We start from the raw sequence: 22,966 nt of genomic DNA, 5'->3' as shown, positions 1-22,966 counted from the left end.
CATGGGACCAGCTTAGGCTGATTTCTCTGCACATCAGTGACCCTCATGGGGCTGGCTTGTGTAAGGGGGCTCTTGGCCTTTTACTAAAACTTAGTGTGTGTGTGTGTAGGAGGGGTTGGTTGGCTAGTTCCCAGCACCAATAGAAGGGGGAAGGATCAATGGGAAATCAGGACCCTGAGACTGACTGTCCCCTGGGCAATGGGGAGAGGCCAAAGCTCCAAGTTAGCCGCACTGACAGGCCAGGCAGTGTAATGAGGGAGTCACCAGGCCAGGGGGTTCCATCCTCCGTGTGAGCTGGAACTGCCTGGGCCAGAGTGGGGCAGAGCTAAGGAGAGAGCAGGAGCCTGAGAAGAGCCAGGGAGCAGAGCTGCACAGTTGTAGTGCCAAAACCTGCTCCCTGTAGGACTTTGCTACCTGTAGCAGTTACTGAGACCTGAAGTTGTTCTTATTTGCTAACTTGTCCTAATTGGCTAAAACTTGACAGTGGTTTCTCTAGCAAAGGCCAGTCCCTGGCCCCTTGGTCCAGACATCCTCATTCACATCAGGCTAGGGGGACCAGATGTCAAAGATAAATATCGAGACACAGGGGGTGGAGCAAAAAAAAAATGCCAGAGGGCCCCCCTGCCACCAAGCAGCAGTGGCACTGCCCTGTCTCCACCCAACTCTCGGCTCCGACCCCCAATACACCCCCCAGCTCCCTGTGCCCTCGCTCCTGGGCCCAGCCTGGGCTCCGAGCTCTGCAGCCGAGCCGTGATCCGGGCCCCTCCTGCAGCTCCCGGGCAAGGGGCAAACCAGGCAGCCGCGCCCAGGCCTGGCCCCTCCCGGCAGGAGCGTATCTGCCCCATGTGTCTCCGCCCTCCGCTCACCTGGGCCCTGCCTGCTCCACGCTGCCCCCAGCCCCACTGCGCTGCCCTGCCCCGCAGGCTGCAGGGCTGGAGCACCCTCTGCGCTGCGCTCCCGGCCCCAGCCATGGCCCATGTGCAGATCTGGGAGGATGAATGCCGTGTGCTTGGGGAAGAGGCGGGTCCAGGGCGAGGATTTGGGGAGGGATCCAATGGGGGAAGAAGGGGGTCAATAACTCTGAAGAACCCCCTGAGACACTCTCAATTCTCTCCCCACCCCAAGTAAATCCTGTTCTGCTCCTTTCATGGAGATGCCTGGGACACCACCTCACACTGTGTCCATGAGGGGTCAAGCAATCTCTCAGCACCTGAAGCCTCTGCCACTCCCCTGGTGCCCCATAGATCAGGAATAGCCCTGGTTCTGCTCCTCTCTCTAGCGTGCGAAAGGAGCCAAGTCAGCGACTCCATGGGAGCTATGGGGCTGCAGAACCAACAGAGAAAAAATAGGTGCTCAGCACCCACTGGCAGCCAGCTCCCCCCCCCACAACAGGCCTTGCTGAGAAGCTCCTCCTCTTCCCCTTCAGCACCTCCCACTTGCCAGTGATCAGCTGGTCAGTAGGGTGCAGGAGGCGCCGGGGTGGGGAGGGGGAGGAGCAGGGATGGGAAGAGGTGGGACGGGACAGGGTGGGGGCTTGGGGGAAGGGGTGGAGTGGGGGCAAGGCCTGTGGAGGAAAGGGGGGATTTGTCCCGGACCCCAGACCTCTCTAGGGCCAGCCGTGAAGGGAAACGCTGACTATCACAGTGAAAAAAGAACTGACTAGCATTGCAAGGGAGACAGAGGGAGATCCGCACTCATCAGGTCTCTTCTCTCGCCCAAGGTGAGCCAGACACTGCTCTCTCCTGACTCTCACTCTAGCAGCTGGACGCCAAGGAGCCATTTCCCCACAGAAAGTGCATTGAGTGCCCCTGTGGTGCTGGGGGGGCTGGTGCTGCTGCTGCCTGTCCGGGCTGGCAGGGGGGCTGATGTCTGCACAGACTCTCAGCTGCCAGGCCGGAGGGGGCACTTGGAACCTTACCAGACTGGCTCAATGAAGACGGGGGGTTGACAGAGCAATACAGACGCTCTCCAGAGCGCGGAGCAGCATCCGCCCATGCAGCCAGGCAATGAGCATTTCCCACAGCCTGGAGCCGAGGGGGAGGCAGCAGCTGCTGTTCCAGCTCCTGGGGGACAGGCCCTGTCAGCCAACAGACACTTCTTACTCACCACAGCTAAGGGCGTCGGGTTCCTCCGGTGGGGGTGTGGAGCAGCCATTCATTTTCCTGTCCTTTGTGTGTGCAACTGCTGACAAAAACATCCCAGACAGAGAAGCAGCAGGCCAAAATACTATCATGCAGCTGCCAAAGTAGCTCAGTTGGGAGTGCATTAAATTGAAGATCTAAAGGTCTCTGGTTGAATCCTGGGCTTTGGCAGGCCCTGTCATCCCTCTTTGGGCAGGAGTGGCTTGTCCTCTAGGAGCACAGCAGTGCCTGCATCCAAGGTGAGTTCCTGAGCTTGGGCTCTGCAGTAAGAAAACACAGAAGGGGCTTCTGCCCCTAGTTGGCCCACCTAACCTTTAATGATGAGAGCTGTCTTTCCCAACATGGTAGGAAGAAAGTGAGGCAGGGCAGCCCTCAGGCATGGTGCTAGAGGGCTGCTAGGCAGGGATTGGGGATGAAAACTTCTCTGTGTAGCACCAAGGAAGAAGCAGCTGTAAAAGTGGTGACCCAACACACCTCTCCTCTTCTGGGCACCTAGAGCAGAGGCAGCAGGTGCTGACAGCTCCAAGGGAAGGCTTAAAAGCCACAGAGCAACTGAGGTTAGGGCTAGAGGAGGGCAGGACCATGCCTATGTGTGGCCTTCAGACAGGCACAAAAACACCCAGCCAGGCTGTTCCCTGCCATGCCAAACACCCACTGAAGGTCACCAGCATGTGGGGCAGCTGCTGATGCTCTGTGGCCAACGTCACAAGATGGTAGGAAAGCAAGGCCAGCCCCCATGGTGGGGCTTCTGACTGGTCCCACTCCAGGTTGTCACTTTTGCACTGGGGCAGGAGATTTTACCCCAAGAGGCTTTTCCTGAGCTGGCGAGAAGCAGAAAAACACCCAGGCTCCGGAGATGCTATGTAGCAAGTCCCCTCCAACACAGGGACAGGTGCACACGCTGGCCCGGGCAGCCGCCCACTTTCCTTGGCAAGTCAGGATGGGCAAAGGCTAGACTGGAAGCACCTGTGGCTCACGCCCCAGCCTTTGTGACGCCCACTCCCCACAACTCCTTCCTGGAGCTCTAGCTGAAGCCAGAGCATTCGCCTGAGCGGCCAAGAAGAGGGTCCAGCCCTGAAGAGAGCAGGATGTTCAGCACAATGGCAAAACTGTGGAAAAACAACCATGAAAGGACTTGAACCCTTAATCTTTTGATCTGTACTCAGATGCCTTATCCATTAGCCCACATGAGAAAAACCCCTCCAAACACTTCTTTGGGAAAGGCAGACATTGTGTTTCTTAGGTCAGCTACTGAGGGTGTCCAGACTCTCTGGGCACAAGAAGTAGAGTTCCCAGCAACACGGGAGACTTAATTCTCTGGAGCCAGCTGCAGGGCTTTGGCAGGGAGGCTCAGGCATGGGGGATTGGGGTGCAGTGGACGGACTGGCTGTCTAGGTGTGGAGATTTAGTCACACTGAGGCACAGGAGGGAGGAGGAGGAGGAATCCTGCTGACAGGCAGTGGATGTGCAGAAAAAGAAGAGGGGTTCCTGGGACTTTTTTTTGCCTCTTTTGCCTACCAGATCGCTCCTGTGGGGAATGGGGAAAAAATTCTCAACAAGCACAGGTAGCTCAGTTGATAGAGCATCAGGCTCTTAATCTGAGGGTCCAGGGTTCAAGCCCCTGTCTGGGCACTCAGCTTTTTAAGTGGCCTTGTGTGCCAGGAGCCAAATGATTCCTGGTGCTGTCCACCAGCCACATGCAGATTCCCAGAATCCATGGCCATTTCCTGGAAAGGTTCCTTTCCTCAGGAATCAGGAGAGAGGCCACATCCTCAGGAGCAGGCCTAGAACACGCAGTCTCTGGCTGGCAGGAAGCGCTGTGGGGCCAGGTGCTGAGAGAGCTCAGAGGAAGAGCAGCAGACATGAGGGGAAGAGGGACAGAGGGCAAGTGTATAGGGGGTTCTGGTCCGGCTATTGGGGCAAACTTCCCTGGTTTATACATGACCCTGGTGCAACTTGCCAGAGAAAGGATCTGAGTCCACACCCCCTTACCCAAAGGCCTGCCTGACCCCAAGAACGCTCTTTCTACTCTCATGTGTGGCAGAGTCCTCATAACCCCAACAAGGCTGGGCCCAGGAATCCTGGGGGGCTTGACCCCCAATATTGTCCTGCTCACTTGAACAGGGCTACAGTATCCCCACTCTGGGGTACTCTGTCCACTTTGGGCACTTCCCTGACCCACTCATCATTGCATTGCATTGCATTGCTTCAAGCAAATACAATTTATTATCCAGCAATTAATGTAAAACATAAGGAAAGATTAAAGGAAAACATGTCACCCTGTTCTGTGGTGCAGGGAGATCACAACCAGCATCTCTGTAGCGTCAGGGCAGGTCACAGTCTCTCCCTCACACGTCCCAGACCTCCTTCCCAGGCCCTGGCTGTGCTGCAGGAACACAATGGGTTGGACACTTGCTCTGGCAGTGGCCACATGCTCTAGGTAACAGGACCCTCGTTCCCAGTGTCCACCCCCCTGTAGAGGATATGACACCTCCCCCCCCCCCGAAAGTCTGGCCTGCGAGGCCTCTTGACTGGTGGCATTTCCTTGTGCTGGGCCTTCTGCCCAGGGTCCCCCTCGCTCTCCCAAGCTGCTCACTGCACCCACCTCCAGCCCCAGTGCTGCTGTGGCTCTCCCTCCATCTCCCTGGGCTGCTCCTCTGGCCTCTCTGGCTCTGCTTGCTGCAGCTATTCTCCCAGCACAGATCTGCTCCCCGGGCAGCTTCTGTGACTCATGCTGCTCCGGCTCAGTTCCTGGCCTGGATCTGCACTGGTTCTCCCTGGCTGATGGAGCTCTGCTCCCCGGTTCTTCCCAGGCTCGTCCGCGCAGCTCCAGACACATTGCTGCATACATGCTGCCGTGCTCCCCCGCAGAGCCCACAGCCCCTCCTCCACACACACACACTCAGCACTTGCCTTCCAGAGTTGAACACCTCAACATTCAGGAGTGCTCAAGCTCAGTTTGGGCAGCTGGTACTTCATTTCTCCCAAATCAAATATACTGATCCACTATAACTTGCTGTAGAAAAAGTAGGATAAAATTGAGCAAGAAATGTTTCCCAGTGGTTATTAGGACTGGAATTGCTATTTTTAACAGCCAGTGCCTTTTTGTTTGTTTAAAAGGAAGACAGTGATATTGCATTGGGAAATTCCTCATAGAAACGAAGAGTGGAACAAAAGAATAATAAAGGCACCTCAACTTTTCCTCATTTATGGAGGACAGTCTTATAACATGCATCCAGAGATCCTCCAATCACACAAGCTGAAAATTGTTCCACTTTACTGCACTTCTATAACCATGTGGGAACCAATCCTGTCTGTGTTCTGTGCACATCCAAAATTCCTGCACTGGGGCGGCAGGCAGCGTATGTGGGTGAGCCCAAGGGATCAGGGCCGGCTCTAGGTTTTTTGCCGCGCCAAGGAAAAAAAATGTTGTCTGCCCCCCGCCCCAGCCCGGCCCCCCCCCCACACCCACCTGCTGCCCCAGCCCTGGGCTCCCCCCCACCAGTGCCCCCCACACACTGCCTGCTGTCCCAGCCCTGGGCTCTCCCTCCCCTCCACCTGCACCCTCCTTCCATCACAGCCCTGGGTCACTGGTAACTTGTTCCCAGGGCAGGTCATTCAGCAGGAACTTTGGATGTGCACAGAACACAGACAGGGTTGGTTCCCATATGGTTACAGAGCTGCAGTAAAGTGGAACAATTTTCAGCTTGTGTGATTGGAGGATCTCTGGATGCATATTATAAGACTGTCCTCCATAAATGAGGAAAAGTTGAGGTGCCTTTATTATTCTTTTGTTCCACTCTTTGTTTCAATGCAATATCACTGTCTTCCTTTTAAACAACTAAAAGAAAAAAAAAGGCACTGGCTGTTGAAAATAGCAATTCCAGTCCTAATAACCACTGGGAAGCATTTCTTTCTCAATTTCATCCTACTTTTTCTACAGCAAGTTACAGTGGATCAGTATATTTGATTTGGGAGAAATGAAGTACCAACTGCCCAAACTGAGCGTGAGCACTTCTGAATTTTCAGGTATTCAAATCTGGAAGGCAGGCGCTGGGTGTGTGTGTGTGTAGGGGGCTGTGGGCTCCGCGGGGGAGCACGGCAGCATATATGCAGCAGGGTGTCTGGAGCTGCACGGAGCCAGACACGCTGGTCTGAGTGGTACGGTAAGGGGGCTGGGGGGTTGGAAAAGGGGTATAGGGTTCCGGGCGGCAGTCAAGGGACAGGGAGTAGGGGGGGTTGGTGAGGAGGAGGTTCGGAGGGGGGGCAGTCAGGGGACAGGCAGTGGTTGGATAGGCATGGGAGTCCCAGGAGTTTGTCAGGGGACAGGTAGGGGGTGGGGTCCTGGGGAGAAGTTGGGGGGGGTCTCAGGAGGGGGCAGTTGGGGACAAGGTAAAGAGAGGCTTAGATAGGGGGTGGGATTCCAAGGGGCAGTTAGCGGCATGGGTCCCGGAAGGGGGCAATCAGGGGACAAGGAGAAGGGAGACTTAGATAGGGGGTGGGGTCCTGGGGGGCAGTTAGAGGCAGGGGTCCCGGGAGGGGGCAATCAGGGAACAAGGATCAGTGGTGCTTAGATACGGGGTGGAGTCCTGGGGGGCAGTTAGGGGCAGGGGTCCTGGGAGGAGGCAATCAGGGAACAAGGACCAGTGGTGTTTAGATGGGGGGGGGTCCTGGGGGGCAGTTAAGGGCAGGGGTCCGGGGAGGGGGCGATCAGGGTACAAGGACCAGTGGTGCTTAGATAGGGGGTGGGGTCCTGGAGGGCAGTTAAGGGCAGGGGTCCTGGGACGGGGCAATCAGGGGACAAGGACCATTGGTGCTTAGATAGGGGGTGGGGTCCTGGGGGGCAGTTAAGGGCAGGGGTCCTGGGAGGGGGCGATCAGGGTACAAGGACCAGTGGTGCTTAGATAGGGGGTGGGGTCCTGGAGGGCAGTTAAGGGCAGGGGTCCTGGGACGGGGCAATCAGGGGACAAGGACCAGTGGTGCTTAGATAGGGGGTGGGGTCCTGGAGGGCAGTTAAGGGCAGGGGTCCTGGGACGGGGCAATCAGGGGACAAGGACCATTGGTGCTTAGATGGGGGTGGGGTCCTGGGGGGCAGTTAAGGGCAGGGGTCCTGGGAGGGGGCAATCAGGGGACAAGGACCAGTGGTGCTTAGATAGGAGGTGGGGTCCTGGGGGGCAGTTAGGGGCAGGGGTCCCGGGAGGGGGTGATCAGCGGACAGGGAGAAGGGGGGGTTGGAGTTTCTGTAGGGGGCAGGCTGGGGCTTTCCTCCTACTGGAGTGTCCTGTTTTTTTGAATGTTACAATATGGTCTCCCTACCACTCTCCACTCACAGCGCTGCCGCATGAGGTCCCCCTCCTTCTTTTCCAGTTGGTAGTGGCCAGGGGAATGCTGGGAAATGTAGTTCTTTCCCTGCTCCAGGGCTGGCTCTATAGTCAGGGAGCTAACCAGGGAACTACAGCTCCCAGAGGCCCCTGTTGGTTCTCAGCTCCCATGCCGCCCTTGCAAATGGGCTGCCCCAAGCAGGTGCTTGCTTTGCTGGTGCCTAGAGCCGCCCTGCGGGGGGTGACGCTCCGGCTCCCGAGCGGCAGGGCAGCCTGACCTGCAGTCCAGCCTGTGCACCTCAGGCTGCCGTGAGCGCCATCCTGCTACTGAAGCTAGAATTGCAGAGTCAGTTCCAGCTCAGCCTGAAAGCCTCAGCTGACAGGGAACATCTTGGTTCAGGGCTGGCTCCTGGCTTTTTGTGTGCCTCCCGCCTTCCCCCTCCCAAAAAACACAGGGGCAGGGGCTGCAGTGCTGCCCCTTGGAGAGTGCCGCCCCAAGCACGTGCTTGGGGCACTGGTGCCTGATCCCAGCACTGGAAATGGAACCCAGGAGTCCTGGCTCCCAGCCTCCCTTCCTCTAACCACTAGACCCCACTCCCCCGCCCCTTTTTGGGAGCCAGGACTCCTGGGTTCTAGCCCCATCTCTGGGAGCAGAGTGGGGTCTAGTGGTTAGAGCAGGAGGAGCCAGGACTCCTGGGTTCTACTCTCAGTGCTGCTGTGTGACCCTGGACCTCTGTTTCTCCTCCCACTTTTTGGGTATGGAGCCTGTAATCTCTCTGGGGCATGGCCTGTCTCTCGCTGTGTCTGGGCAGCGCCTGGCCTGACAGGGCCCTGATCTTAGCTTGGGCAGGGACTGTCTCTGTGTCTGTGCAGCCCCTGGCACAACAGGGGTTTGAGTCTGCCCCAGTCTCTGCAGGTTCTGCTGTTGTACAGATAAATAGTCATGATACTAAAAGGCGTGGCAGTGCGTGAGTGCACCACCATTGCCATGCAAGGGGAAAGCCGGTACAAATTACCGGGGCCCGGTGATCCAGAAGAGGGTCCAGGGCCTGGCTTCATTGCCCTGTTTAGCTGGTCCACACTTGCTGGTGGGCCTGAAAAAAATTTTCACCAGGGCCTGAACCCACTTTCTGCAGGCTTGAGTGTATGGGGGGCCTTGCCCCCCTCCATGGAGCATGGGGGTGCCAATAGGCACCTATGCATGGTCCCCCCAAGCAGCGCCAGAATGGAAATAGGGGGCCTGTGCCCCCAACATGGAGAATCTGGGGTGCAACCTTGCTTAACGAGTCAGTCTGTCCCTTCTCTGACTGTCCCATTCCAGCTTCAACTAGCGCTTGTGGTTCATTTGTTCTTTTTCATTCCTTTTCTTCTCTAGCTTGTATGTTCTTGCTTTCTTTCTCCCCCTCTACCTTTCATACTCTTCCTTTCTTTCCTTCTTTTTCTTTTTTTTCCCTCTCCCTTTATTTCTTTCTTTGCCTTCCATGTTCTTTTCGCTCTTGCTTTCTCTCTGGTTATTTTTTTCACTCGCTCTTTTTCCTCGCTCCCTTCCAAGCAGGTTCTCCTTGCAAGCAAATTTTGACAGGTTTTCCTCCTGATCAGTGAGTGGATTAAGCACGTCTTCAGTGGGGGTTTGGCAAGCCAGAGAGCAGGGAGCAGGCTGGCTGGGTGTCTTTGTGGCTGTCTGCTGGCCACACATAAGCATGGTCCTCCCCTCCTCTTGCCCCTCCCTCACTTGCTCTGTAGCTTTTAAGTCTTCCCTTGGAGCTGTCAGCACCAGCCGCCTCTGCTCTAGGTGTCCAGAGCAGGAAAGGTGTGTTGGGCTCCAGCCTGAGACACTTCCACCGTCCTGCCTAGCCCTGACTATCAAGCCTGGCCCTGGCACTCCTTCCTTCAAGTGCCATGTGGACAAGAGGGAACATGTGGCTGCAAGCAAAATGGCCAAACTTGTGGGCATCAGGTGAAGCTGTGAGAATCCCAAGCATCTGGTCAAACCACAGGACTGCAGGCATCAGCAACCAGGGTAGTAAGTTCTAGAGCCCCAACCCATTGTGGCCATCACAACCAGGCCCTACTGGGCAAGTCACCCAGCAGGAGGGGAAAGATTTGCTCTTTCACAGCTGGAGACAGGGAAGTTGAGCACTGTGAGCTCTAGGGGTTTACCACAAGGTCCCACTGAGATTTGTACTCAGATTGCAGAATTCAGAGTCTTGAGTGCTGCCCGTTACACCATGGGACTGGCTTGTGCTGCTGTCTCTGCACATCGGTGACAGTCTGGGGCCAGCTCGTGTAACAGACTGTTGGCCCCTTACTAAAGCTCAGTGGGTTTTTGGTTGGCTAGTTCCCAGTACCAATAAAAGGGGGAAGGATCAATGGGAAATCAGGACCCTAAGACTGAAAGTCCCCAGGGGAAATGGGGAGAGGCCAAAGCTCCAAGTTAGCCGGACTGACAGGCCAGGCAGTGTAATGAGGGTGTCACCAGGGCAGGGGATCCCATCATCTGTGTGAGCTGGAACTACCTGGGCCAGAGTGGGACCCAGCTAAGGAGAAAGCAGGAGCCACTTGCCACCCCACTCTCTTCTCCCAGCTTCACATCTTGGCCAACAGGGACTTGGTGCCCAGCACTGCAATGGAAGGCAGTGGACAGAGCCACCCTCGCCTTGAAGATCCAGCTCATTAAACCATATCTTCAATCAGTGCTGGCCAATGAGAGACCAATATCGCTTGCTATTTTAGCACTTGAAAATCCCATTGGCCAATCTTTGGATCTCTCTGATGCTGTGCTTCAGTTCATGAGGGCAAAGGCGAGAAAAGTGACCTTTGAACTAAGGCACTGGGGTTAACATCATAACGCTGTCTCCTCCTGTAACACTGTTTAATACTGGCCCACCCTGTGCTGGTGACAGTTCCATTTCTAGATGTTAGTACAGTTCAGTTACTGTCAAAATTAAAAAGTTTCTATATGCTCAGAGGAAATGAATTTGTTTTATTCACTTATACATGGCATGAATAAATACAGGTTTACAGATCCTAGCCTGCAAATTTATCATCTGATATGACAGAGAGAATCATGCATCCACATTGTGCATCAAAATCATGAACTGAGCTACAAGTGCAATAAAAAATAAGCATTCCAAAGTGTAATGTATTGGGGAGCAGGCACTGAAGACACTTCTTGCCTGGGATGCCACTTGGGCTAGGGGAGGCCCTGTCAGGGAAAGCAGGAGTTAGTGTCACATGCCTATTTTCAGGCTGTAATCTGTGGGCACCCTGCTCTGGGGGAGGGATCGCGGTAGCCCAGACTCAGGGCTGGAACAGGCCCCTGATTGAGGGGGTGGCTGCATGGTTTACAGCACCCTGATGTCTCAGACAATGTGTCTCTCTCAAAGCCTCAGCTCTGCGTCCCCAGAAGGCTCCTGCGCTGCCTCTGCTCCTTTCACAGTCTGTAGCAAGGAGCAGCAGCAAGGGTCAGGGATGAGCCATAGGGCACTAGGTGGGGGGCAGAGACTTCAGGAGCCCAGAGCGTTTGCCTGTCTGGGGCAATTTGGCCGAGACTTCAGGGACACATTGTGAGGCAGAATCCCAGGCATCTGTATGAAAGGAGCATAAGAATGTAAGAACGGCCACACTGGGTCAGACTGGATCCATCTAGTCCAGTTTCCTGTCTTCCTATAGTGGCTAAAGCCAGGTGTTTCAGAGGGAATGAACAGAACAGGTGATGATCAAGTGATCTCTCCCCTGTCACCTATTCCCAGCTCCTGGCTCAGAGCATATCCTCCATGAATTGATTTAGCTCTTTTTGAATCCTGTTATAGTCTTGGCTTTTACATCTGCCGTGATGTTGTCCAGTAGCATGCACACATTCCTCTCCTCAGCACAAATACAAGTGGCAGCAAACAAAGATACAATCCTTCCAGCAAAATACACATTTGCAAATAAAGAAAACAATCAAAAGACTAAACCGCCTTTCTAACTGGTACTTACTACATTGAACAGAAGAGCCTGTTTCAGAGATTGGTGAGCCTGTATGTACATCTGGTCCCTCTTAGCTCCAAGAGAGAACAGAGAACAAAAGAAAGCAGCATAAACAAAGACTTCTCTCCACCGAGATTTGAAAGTATCTTGTCTCCTGATTGGTCCTTTGGTCAGGTGTCAGCCAGGTTCACTGAGCTTGTTAACCCTTTATAGGTAAAAGAGACATTAACCTTTAACTATCTGTTTATGACACCCCCGGCTGAATATATTTTGCGGACTAGGAGGTCCATGCGCCTAGCCTCCTTGGACTTGGGAGCAGGAGCTTGCTGGCCATGACGCTCCCTCTCGTTTACTGATTGAACTACTAGGGAGCAAGTAGGTGGGTGTATGTAGAGATACTCATACCCCTTGGAAGGTACCATGTATTTTCTCTCTACTCCCCTGACTGTGGGGGGGATCGAGGCTGGGGATTGCCAAATGGTGTCTGCGTTTGCTTGAATAGTGCAGATAAACAGCAGGGCCACTCTAGTAGGTGCGTCTGCAGATAGGATGTCCACTACAGGGTCCTCTATTTCAGGGACCTCCTCCACTTGCAGATTCATATTCTGTGCCACCCGTCTCAAGAGGTCTTGATGTGCCCTTAGCTCAACTGGATGAGGGCCAGAGGAGGATGTTCCTGCCACAACTCCGTCTGGCGAGGAGGAAGAGGAGAGGCCAGGGAGAGGAGGGTCCTGTCGGGGCTCCTCTTCTTAGGAGCGGCATCAGACTCAGGTGGGACCTGGGTGTCTGCAGGTGGCACTGAAGCCTCATCCGTACCCACTGGGGGGAGCGGCTTACGGTTGCCTCTGGTGTCCAGTGTTCTGATGGGGCAGACCGTGGTGCAACTAAAGGAACACCTTGGGCTTGGTGGTACGCCCATGGTGTCCAGAAAGACCACTGATGAGGTCCTTGCTCATGGCTCTGGCTCTCAGGAAACATATGGCTGGGGACATCCGAGTCACGATCCTGTGGATAGGAAATGCTACCAGCCTGTGATGACACCGAGGTGTGTCTCGACGGCCAAGGCGGTGCGGATAGACCCTGAGAGGGAGCCACATCTCGGGCTGGTCTTTCTCGGGATGGTACCGGGAGCTGTAACGGTACCGCGAGGTAGACTGGGACCTACAACCGAAGTGGTGCCAGGAGGTTGACTGGGATCTCAAGTCCCTTCGCCTGGAGCGGCTGCGAGATGCGCAGTGTCGTGAACAGTGCCGGGAGTCAGATTGGTACTGTGAGTATCTGGCAGGCGAACGGGAGGCCGAGCAGTGCTGCGAGTGCGACCGGTACCGCGATGGAGAGCGGTGTGGGGACTGCGAGCGGCGTCGGGATCGGGATCAGTGGCGTGACCAAGATCGTCGGCGGGACCGAGATCTTGAACGATGCCTCTTGGTGGCTCCCATGGAGGGCAGCCTCAGCAAGGCAGGCTTGCCAATAGATTGGATGACCCGCACCAGCAGTGGTGGGGGTTGAGGCAGCGCAGTCTCCGTCATCGCGATCAATTCCTGCGCTGTGGAGGTCTCTGGCGTGGATGGGAGAGCGAGCTCGACCACAGCGTGAGCTGGGGAGCTTTTGGGCACCTGACTCAACAGCCCTTGCGGGACTGGAATCAACAGTGCCGCACCCTGCAGTGCCACACTCGGTGGTGCCGCAGCAGATGACAGTGCTGTGCGATCCATCGTCAACGGGCGCTCCTTCTGTGTGCCGAAGCAGCTGGAGCGCTGTGTTGCTTCCTGGGCCGCAGGGACAGGGAGCGGTGCCGAGCAGACATTGGTGCCAGTGGGGTTCAGTGCCGTGGCTCCTTCGCGGTACCGGAGCCAAAGGAGCGCTCCTCACAGATGGAGGCTGTTGAGCACTTGGTACAGATGTCGCAGGGCTAAGTGCCGCCTCCACGAGGAGCTGTTTCAGTTGAAAGTCCTGCTCCTTCTTCGTCCTCGGTTTAAATGACTTACAGATGCAGCACTTTTCAGGAAGGCGGGATTCCCCTAGGCACTTGAGGCAGCAGTCGTGGGGATCCCCTATTGGCATCGAAATTTGGCACGCCGAGCACGGTTTGAATCCCGGTGACCTAGGCATGAGCCCAGCATCGGGGTGGAGGAAAGGGGCTAATCCCCGATCCCCCCTCAACAACTATATATATACACAACAATTAACACTAACTACAACTGTAAAAACTCCAACTATAAAGACAATTAACAGTAAAGAACAATGAGTAAGTTAGGGAAGTGGAGATCAGCAAAGCCGCGCTCCACAGTTCCAACGACCGTCACGGGCAGTAAGAAGGAACTGAGGGGCCGTTGGGTCGGCAGGGGTATATATCCGGTGCCATAATGGTGCCACTCCAGAGGGCGACCCAGCCGACCCACCGAGTGTTGCTAGGGTAAAAATCTTCCGACGAACGTGCACGCAGCGCGTGCACACACCTAACTGGAATTGATATGAGCAAGCACTCAAAGAAGAACTCCCCATAATCCTTTTAAGTGAAGGCTCCTCTCCTTGTTTTGTTGTGATGCCTCTCTTTGTTCTGTTGTGAACTCTGGGCTCCGGGAGCTGCTTATCAAAAAAAAAACCACAGCTACTGTTTGCTGTGAATGAGTAGAGAGAGGCAGGGGGGCTCCCTTTGGAACACCCACAGCTAAAGTTAGCTTGAAGAGAGAGGCGGTGGATGGAGGGAAGTGGGGGGGGGGGTGTCCATTTTGGCGAGCGGCTGCTTATCTGGTCTGTGAAAAAAATCTAACAGCTGCTGTTTGCTTTCAATGAGTAAGTGGTGGGAGTGGGGGGGTCGGAACTTGCCACGCAGGGTGCTGACACTCTCAGCACACCAAAAACCCACTCTCTCCCTCCACGCTCACTGTCACACTCCACCCCACCACACCCCCCTTTTTAAAAGCACGTTGCAGCCACTTGAATGCTGGGATAGCTGCCCATAATGCACCACTCCCAATGCTGCTGCAAATGCTGCAAATGTGGCCACACCAGTGCGCTGTCAGCTGTCCGTGTGGATAGACTGCAGCTCTTTCCCTACTCAGCTGTATGAAGGCAGGTTTAACTCCCAGCGCTGTACTGCTGCAAGTGTAGCCATACCCTGAGTGTCTGTGTGATAAGTAACCCTGACCCAGCAGCTTTGACTCCAGCAGCCTGCCTCTCACACCCCAAGCACATTCTGGTTTGGGGGGGAGTAGGCTCAGTGTTTGAAGAGAAGGACAGGGGTAGGAACCTTCTGTTCATTATACTGGACCTAACCCCCAATTTTACTTGAGCAAACATGAGCTATTTGATACTGTGCAATACTGCTCCTGTGCTCTGTTCCCAAAGTGTTCTGCAGCGGGGGGGAGGGGAGGGTCCTCTGTGTCACTGGCATATTGGGGTGATACTGAAAAGAACAGAGTAGAGGTAGCATTGTGGGGCTGGCATGAACCTTCGCTCTTAATTTCCCCTACCAAGAAGGGAGGGGATTGAAATCCTTACCCAGTGAGGTCACATTCTCATAGTTCTGCTGCATGACGTCTCTGCAGAGAGCTCTTTGGACAGGGTCCAGCAGAGCCCACTCTTCTCTGGTGAAATACACAGCCACCTCCTCAAAGGTCACTGGCCTCTGAAAGAGCAAGAGTCCAACACTTAGTATCTTCTGCCCCAATCACAGCCCCACTATTTGTGGGGTAGAGAAGCTCATCAAAGGGAAGCTCTGGGTGGATTGCAGTCAACAGAGTCCAACCCCCACTCTGCTCAGAGCCTCCAGGAAACACCAGGGCAGGGGTCGGCAACCTTTCAGAAGTGGTGTGCCGAGTCTTCATTTATTCACTCTGAGTTAAGGTTTTGCGTGCCAGTAATACATTTTAACGCTTTTAGAAGGTCTCTTTCTATAAGTCTATAATATATAACTAAACTATTGTTGTATGTAAAGTAAATAAGGCTTTTTAAATGTTTAAGCAGCTTCTTTTAAAATTTAATTAAAATGCAGAGCCTCCCGGACTGGTGGCCAGGACCCAGGCAGTGTGAGTTCCCCTGAAAATCAGCTCATGTGCCACCTTCGGCACGCGTGCCATAGGTTGCCTATCCCTGCACCAAGGTGAGGAGACGAAGCGAGAGCCCCTTGTCTCTCCCAGCAGATCCATCACACACCTGCTAGCCACAGACTGATAGAGGAGGTGGAGCCCCGAGCCAGGTCAAAGGAGAACTCCCTTGTAGGAAGCACAACACCCTCCCCATTATGAGGTGCTGGATATGAAGGGAGGGGAATCTCCCCTAAGCCTGACTCATGGGTGCCCCCTTCATATCTCACAGCAGCCGCTGCTTAGTCAGGTCAGGCTCCAGCACTGGCAGTCTGGTCAGTTTTCCTAGCTCCGTGTAGATGGGTTATTTTCTGTTTAACAAATTAGGGCATTTCCACCTCCAAACCCTATGGGTCTGTTCCCAGAATATAGGCTCCTTATTAAACAACTCTCAGCAGGTTTGTCACATTCTGTCCTCCTCCCTTTCTCCACCCTGTGCATTTCCTGCCCCGCGCCAACCTCCAAACCAGACTGTGCAAACCTTCCCATCTCCGCTGTATTTGCTGTTCCTCTCCCTCCCCTGCAGTAACCCTCCAGCAACCCCCTGATAATCCCTACCTGAACAGGCTCCTCTGGAGCCATTTCTCTTCCCTGTGTCATGGGAGGATGGGATGAGCTGGAGCGAAACATGGACGTCATTCTGCAGCCTGGGAGGGTGAGAAGGGCAGTTGTGGGGGTTACAGAACAAGCTTTAGTTAATTTTACAGGACGATTCTCCAGGGCCCCGTCCCTGCAGACAGACATCCTAGAATCTGCCATCCTGGGAAATGCTTGATCTCTTTATTACAGTGTAGACCTGGCCCCTCCTGCCAGGCTAAGCGCACAGACATATTTTTAACCTCCTTTCTCCCTCTCCTCACCCCGTAACAAAGTCTCGGAACACAAGGCTAGAAAAGAGCAGAACCAAAGGAGTCACTGTGGGGAATTCCCTCGGCCACCGGCCCCACGGCAGTCACACTCCAGCAGGGGGAATATGGAGTCAAGAACAAGCTTTTCCTCTGTCTGAGCCTTTTCTTGTTCACTGGAAAGTGGTTCTGCCCAGGAATGCTGCAATACCTGTGTCTGGGTGGACTAGAGAGCTGGAAATGTCTCCCCCAAACTCATTTCTCCCACTGCCCCTCTCAGTCTCTCCTTCCTCTGTCCTCTCTCCCTGCTCCTCTGGCTGGGAAAGTCCCATTCCTGGGGGCTTTGCTCTCCCATGGCTGGATTTTCTCCTGGCAATTGCTAATGGGAGGAGAGGCTGTTTGTGCAGAGTCACTTTCTTGCCACTCCCCAGCACTTTCCCTGAGATCTTTCAGTTACCTGCAGACTCTGGCTCAGAATTTGTATTAATAGGGCCCAGGTCTGCCCCAAGGGGCTAATATCAGCTGGAGAAAATCATTACCTGGGGTGGGCACATAAGAAGTTTTAATTAAGATCACCTCCCAGCACAGACCCCCACTGGGGGAGCAGCAGCTGCCAAGCCTGGTCTCCCAGATCACAATGGAGGCTGCAGCGTTTGACCCAGGAAGCTGAACCTCAATATCCTGAGCAGAGAGGGACAGAGCGTTTGAGCAGCTTCCCTCCTTTAGCTTTCTGGGGAGAGCAGCTAATGAGAGCCCCTCCTCACAGACAGAATTGCTAATCTCGTTTGCCCCACTGTGTATCTGGAGTCGCTCCTTGTCTTTCCACGCACTGACTCTGATTAACAATGGTCTCAATGAAACCAGATTTCAGAAGGAATGAGTCCAGAATGCCTTGGAAGAAACCACTGTGCAGCAGTGCTGATCCCCCTCCCACCTCCCTCACCCCCCAGCTCTAGGGCAAGGACTTGCGGGTGGGGGTGGGGCATGAATAGTCCCTATGAGACGGAAAGCTCCTGCAGTTTTCAAGAGGGGAGAAAAGGAAGATGTGTGATTGCACCTGACAGTGTTTGATAAGTGGACAGGAAGTTATCAGGGCGAGTGGCCTGGCTGGGGGCTGCCTGGCAGCGCTTGGAGCCAGGAATCCGGCACAAACTGACCAGGGAGCAGGATCGGGGTTACTAGCAGCCCCCAGACACCCCCCAGTACCCGGAGCCCAGAACCCACTGCCAGGGGCCCCAGACACCCCCACAGCCCCAGTCAGGGTCCCGCCAGATCTTCCCTGGGGCCCAGTCCCCCGAGTCCCCGGCCAGGGACCCCGAGCCCCCCCCCGAGCCCCAGCAGCCGCAGTGAGAGCCGGACACTGGCGACGTGCAGGGAAAATGGGGCACAATCGGGGGGGGGGACAGGGAACTTCTCAGGGATTGGGGGCGGGGGGCACCCTGGGTGTTGCTCTCTGGGGAGAAAGGGGGCAGGACGGGAGGGGACGGGGGGGTCCCCACGGCGGGGGGGGCGCAGCGGTAAATCCGAGGGGATCTCACCCCCGCTTCTCTCCCCGCTCCTCGGGGTCTCCGGCTCTTCCCCCCCCGGCCATGTCCGGGCCGCACCGACACTTCCCCCCCGCCCCCCCGGAGCCCCCCCGCCCGCTCTCACCCCCTCCGGCAGCCCCCGCCCGGCCCCACGGACGGACCCCAGTGGGGCCGGTCCCCCCGCCCCGGACACGGGGGGCAGAGTCACCGCCTGGCCCCGCCCCCCGGCTCCGGTCCCTGGAGGCTGCAGCTCCGCAGCGGGGGCGGAGTCCGGGCCGGGCACGGGAGGGTTAATGAAGGTCTTTCCCGCTGCGATCTGCGCATGCCCAGAGCTCCAACGGCACAAACCCTTCTCGGGCCCCGGCAGAGAATCCAACTGCCCCGCACGAGCCACTCCCCGCGCGCGTCGCGCTCCGGCTCCGCCTCCCTCGTTGACGTCACTTCCGCTCCCGGGAGAGTCCGGAACTCCATCTCCCAGCGCCCTCTCCAGCCCAGCTAAGGGAGGGGTTCAGCAGCTGAAACTGCGCATGCTCCGTGCGAGCCCTGGGGAGAGGGTGAATAAAGCTGCTGCTGCCGCCTCCGTGTGAGCCGGTGAGTGAGAGACCCCGGGGGGGCGATGGGGGGCAGTGACTCTCGGCCCCGGGAACCTGCGAGAAGCCTCGGAGCTGCCTGGGCCGCAGGAGCTGCAGCAGGATCCGCCCCGGCCCCGCCCGCTGGGATGGGGGGGCGGAGCCTGGGGCCCGGGGGGTCCCTGTGGGGGGGGGGTGTCGGGCGGGGAGGGGAGAAGCCGGAGTTGGGGGGGGGGAACTGTCTCTGGGCAGCCAGGAAATTCCCGGGGGGGGGGGAGTTAACTGGCTCCTGTCCCTGTTTGCGCCTCTCGCCCCCGGTACAAATTCTCTCTGGTTCTGCCCCTTTTCTCTCCGCAGCTCACCGGGGTGTGAAATCCGGGAGATCCCCCCTCCCCCCCAGTGATCCGCTCTCCCGTCCCTCTGTTTCCCGCTGGGCTCTCCGTGATTCTCAAATGTCCCTTTAAAATCTCTCCGAGCTGGGGGATTTCCCCTCCCCTTTTATCTGCAGTGTCGGTGGGTCATTGCCCAGAACGTGGCTGCCCCTGGCGTGAGGCTGGGGTGAGATGCCCGTTCCCTGCCAGGGGGGGAAGGGAGGGGCACGTGTCCCCCATAGGGACTGCCCAGACCCGTCTCCCAATCCCAGTTACTGCCCCCTAACTACCAACACAGATGTCCCCAGCCACCGGTTTCCATTCACCTGCCCATCCCCCACTGCTGCCCCCTTCCCTCATCCAGGGATCTTCCAGCTCCCCCACCCCACTTTGCCCTCTTAAAGCAGCTTCTCAAAGGGCTCCCTGCTGCCCACGGGAATGGTGGGGGTGGGGGGAACCATCACTTTAAAATACAGTCCAACAGGCCCCCTTTTCCCTCTAGTTATTTAACAGCAATATAAAATTCTCTGAGATCTTGGTGGTGTTCAGAGAATATTAGAGTTTGAAAGGACCTCAGGAGGTATCTAGTCCAACCCCCTGCTCAAAGCAGGACCAATCCCCAACTAAATCCTCCAACACATTTTTGCCCCAGATCCCTAAATGGTCCCCTCAAGGATTGAGCTCACAACCCCAGCTTTAGCAGGCCAATGCTCAATCCACTGAGCTCTCTCTCCTCCCTCTCTTATGTTATCAAGTGCGTAGTTTGACACATATTCTCTGCAAATCTCAAAGATAGAGAAAAAGTGGGGCTTAGGATATTTTTTATCAAATTGTCTATTTCTAATTGACTATGGCCTGAGATTTTTTCCCTGTCTCTCTAATTATAAAATACTAAGAAAATCTCAAATTTACACCTTTTCTCAGATTCCTGAACGTGGATATAAAATGTTGGCAAATGTTTCCCATTTTCTCTCTCTTCAGTTATCAAATATTGATGTGAAACACTCAGATTTTACCTCGTATCAACAACTGATATAAAATCCCTCTGTTGTTTCACTTTCCCCTCTAAACATATTTAATACCCATCAAATCCAGAGGCCTCCCCCTGTTTGGGGACCAGTGGTTCCCAGCTGGTAACAGGAGAGATGGCTGGACCCTTTTCTTTTCTCCAGCTGGCACTGGGTGAGGAGGTCGCTCTGAGTGCCGCATGGGTCCAGAAGTATCCCAAAGCCCATGACAAATGGTCTCTGTGAGGGGTTGCTTCCCGCAATGCTAAGATATAGCTAGTGACAGGGCATGGCCCTTTCTTGCCCTCCAGGCCTTCCATTCTCCTGTTAAAGAAGCACCCCTCAGGGATCCCTCTGCTTGTGTGACTGGCCAGCAGGGGGCAGTGATAACTTTCTATCCACTTAGCAGACACAGTGAGGTAACACTGTTGCTGGAGTACGGGATGGGGTATCTGTGTGGGGAGATTGAAGCTGAAGGGGCATTGTGGGAGGGGGAGTCCTCTGGGTGACTGGACAGGGGGTACCCTAATCAAATTGGTGGGTTTTTTGGGGGGGGGGGTTCTGATGTGCCCAGCCCTGAGGCTGTGGGTCCTGGAGGTGGGTATCACTGGGGACTTGTTGGTGCAGAACACTGAGGGTGGGCATCTCTTGGGGAGGTGGGGCAGGGGGTTAGAGGGAGCCTGGTGCTGTGCCAGGGACTCAGTCATGCCCAATGCACAGAACTGGGTGGGGGAGTCCCAGGCGCTAGGTTGGGATGCCAGGCAAGCAGAGGGAGGGGTCCCGTTGTGAAGCAACAGGGGTTCCCAGGCAAATGGCATGCCAGATCCTGCTGGAGGACAGGTGGGGGTCCTAGGCAGACAGTAGGGGAATCCTGTGCAGACAGTGAGGGACTGAATTCCCAGTGAGGGGTTCCCTGGGGGGGTGATCCCTGGCTGTTGGAGGCTCTTGGTGGGGGGAACCCTTTAGGATTCCCAGCCTGCCAGTGATGGTCTGGTGGGGGTTCTCTGCCTGTGGGGTGCTGAGGGGTATCTGGAGTCCCTGTTCAGGGATTTTAGGGTCCCAGGGAATATCTGGTGGGACCCTGACTGTGGGGTCTGGACTCTGGGTACTGGGGGTGTTTGGGGGCCCCTGGATGAAGGCTCTGGGGGCTGCTACTAACCATGCTCCTTCTCTCTGATCAGCTTGTGCCAGAATCCTGGCTCCAAGCATTGCCCAGCATTTCCCAGCCACGCCCAGTCATCGTGATAACTTTCTATCCATTTATCAAACATCTTGAAAACTCCAGGACCTTCCAGTTCCATTGGGAAAATTTGTGCCCCGAGTCCTTATACTAGATCTGATGGGTGAGGCAGGTGGGAAGGGGGCTGGAAATGCCACACAATGGTCTCTTCCACAGCATTCTGGACTCATTCTTTCTGAAATCTGGTTTCATTGAGAACATTGTTAATCAGAGTCAGTGCGTGGAAAGACAAGGAGTGACTCCAGATGCACAGTGGGGCAAATGAGATTAGCAATTCTGTCTGTGAGGAGGGGCTCTCATTAGCTGCTCTCCCCAGAAAGCTAAAGTAGGGAAGCTGCTCAAACGCTCTGTCCCTCTCTGCTCAGGATATTGAGGTTCAGCTTCCTGGGTCAGACGCTGCAGCCTCCATTGTGATCTGGGAGAGCAGGCTTAGCAGCTGGTGCCCCCCCCCAGTGGGGTTCTGTGCTGGGATGTGATCTTAATTAAAACGTCTTCTCTGCCCGGCCCAGGTAATGATTTTCTCCAGCTGGTACTAGCCCCTTGGGGCAGACCTGGGCCCTATTAATACAAATTCTGAGCCAGAGTCTCCAGGTAACTGAAAGATCTCAGGGAAAGTGCTGGGGACTGGCAAGAAAGTGACTCTGCACAAGCAGCCTCTCCTCCCATTAGCAATTGCTAGGAGAAAATCCAGCCATGGGAGAGCAAAGCCCCCAGGAATGGGACTTTCCGAGTCAGAGGAGCAGGGAGAGAGGACAGGGGAAGGAGAGACTGAAAGGGGAAGTGGAAGAAATGAGTGGTGGGAGAGATTTCCAGGTCTCTAGTCCACCCAGACACAGGTATTGCAGCATTCCTGGGCAGAACCACTTTCCAGTGAACAAGAAAAGGCTCAGACAGAGAAAAAGCTTGTTCTTGACTCCATATTCCCCCTGCTGGGGTGTGACTGCCGTGGGGCCGGTGTCCAAGGGAATCCCCCACAGTGACTCCTTTGGTTTTGCTCTTTTCTAGCCTTGTGTTCCGAGACTTTGTTACGGGGTGAGGAGAGGGAGAAGGGAGGTTAAAAATGTGTCTGTGGGCTTAGCCTGGCAGGAGGGGCCAGGTCTACACTGTAATAAAGAGATCAAGCATTTTCTCAGCATGGCAGAGTCTAGGATGTTTGTCTGGAGGAAAAGGGCCTGGGGGAATCATGATGTGAAATTGACTAAAGCCTGTTCTGAAACCTCCACAACTGCCCTTCTCGCCCTGCCAGGGCTGCAGAATGACATCCATGTTTCGCTCCAGCTCATCCCATCCTCCCATGACACAGGGAAGAGAAATGGCTGCAGTGGAGCCAGCTCAGGTAGGGATTATTTTTTTGAGTGGGTGTTGATGGGTTCCTACAGGAGAGAGAGCGACAGCAAATACAGCGGAGATGGGAAGGTTTGCACAGCCTGGTTTGGAGGTTGGCGCGGGGTAGGAAATGCACAGGGTGGAGAAAGGGAGGGCAGGGGGTGACAACCTGCTGGGAGTTGTTTAATAAGTGGCCTAGATTCTAGGAACAGACCCATGAGGTTCGGAGGTGGAAATGCTCTAGTTTGTGGAGCAGAAAATAACCCAGCTACATGGGGCTGGGAAAAGTGACCCGACTCATAATGCTGGAGCCTGACCCGACTACCCAGTGGCTGCTGTGAGATATGAAGGGGATCCCCACCAGTGAGGGTTAGGGGAGATTCCCATCCCTTCATATCCAGCTCCTCACAATGAGTAGGCTGTTGGGCTTCCTACCAGGGATCTCTCCCTGGTCCCTGCTAGGGCCCCCCTCTCCTCTATCAGTCTGTGGCTAGTAGGTGTGTGATGGATCTGCTGGGAGAGATAAGGGGCTCTCTCCTTGTCCCCTCACTCTGATGTTT

The 22,966-nt window shown here is 55.3% G+C and overlaps 1 protein-coding gene, 1 long non-coding RNA gene and 1 other non-coding gene across 10 annotated transcripts in view; 2 read left to right on the top strand and 1 right to left on the bottom strand.

Moving 5' to 3' along the window:
* LOC127048439 (zinc finger protein OZF-like) overlaps nt 1–22,966 on the top strand; it is a 273,508-nt gene that overhangs the window by 234,320 nt on the left and 16,222 nt on the right. For 2 of the 6 annotated variants that reach the window (XM_050948262.1, XM_050948261.1), the window contains exons 1-2: nt 18,330–18,484; nt 22,327–22,416. The exons of 1 other annotated variant lie outside the window; for it this stretch is intronic. Coding sequence is in view for 2 of the 5 variants with exons in the window: in XM_050948260.1 (XP_050804217.1) it covers nt 22,336–22,416 (81 nt within the window). In the remaining 3 variants the exon portion in view is untranslated. Of the gene's footprint in view, nt 1–18,329; nt 18,485–20,151; nt 20,260–22,326; nt 22,417–22,966 lie in introns of those variants that run through there. 3 more of the 6 variants (XM_050948265.1, XM_050948259.1, XM_050948260.1) reach the window with 2 other exon arrangements.
* TRNAK-CUU (transfer RNA lysine (anticodon CUU)) lies at nt 3,701–3,773 on the top strand. The gene has a single exon. It is a non-coding gene; the product is annotated as a tRNA-Lys (tRNA).
* Nucleotides 10,425–17,688, bottom strand: LOC127048489 (uncharacterized). Of its 3 annotated transcripts, none has more exons than XR_007773681.1 (3): nt 16,081–16,816; nt 14,939–15,065; nt 10,425–14,020 (listed from the first exon to the last, which is right to left on the bottom strand). It is a non-coding gene; the product is annotated as an uncharacterized LOC127048489 (long non-coding RNA). The 3 variants fall into 3 exon arrangements; XR_007773682.1 differs by lacking the exon at nt 10,425–14,020 and adding an exon at nt 17,425–17,688 and having other exon boundaries at nt 14,435–15,065; nt 16,081–16,169; XR_007773683.1 differs by lacking the exon at nt 10,425–14,020 and adding an exon at nt 16,825–16,907 and having other exon boundaries at nt 14,435–15,065; nt 16,081–16,169.

This window comes from Gopherus flavomarginatus, chromosome 3, assembly GCF_025201925.1.
Source record: "Gopherus flavomarginatus isolate rGopFla2 chromosome 3, rGopFla2.mat.asm, whole genome shotgun sequence".
NCBI classification, from domain to species: domain Eukaryota; kingdom Metazoa; phylum Chordata; order Testudines; family Testudinidae; genus Gopherus; species Gopherus flavomarginatus.
The sequence above is the reverse complement of the archived record's forward strand: the minus strand, read 5'-3'. Positions and strand labels throughout refer to the sequence as shown.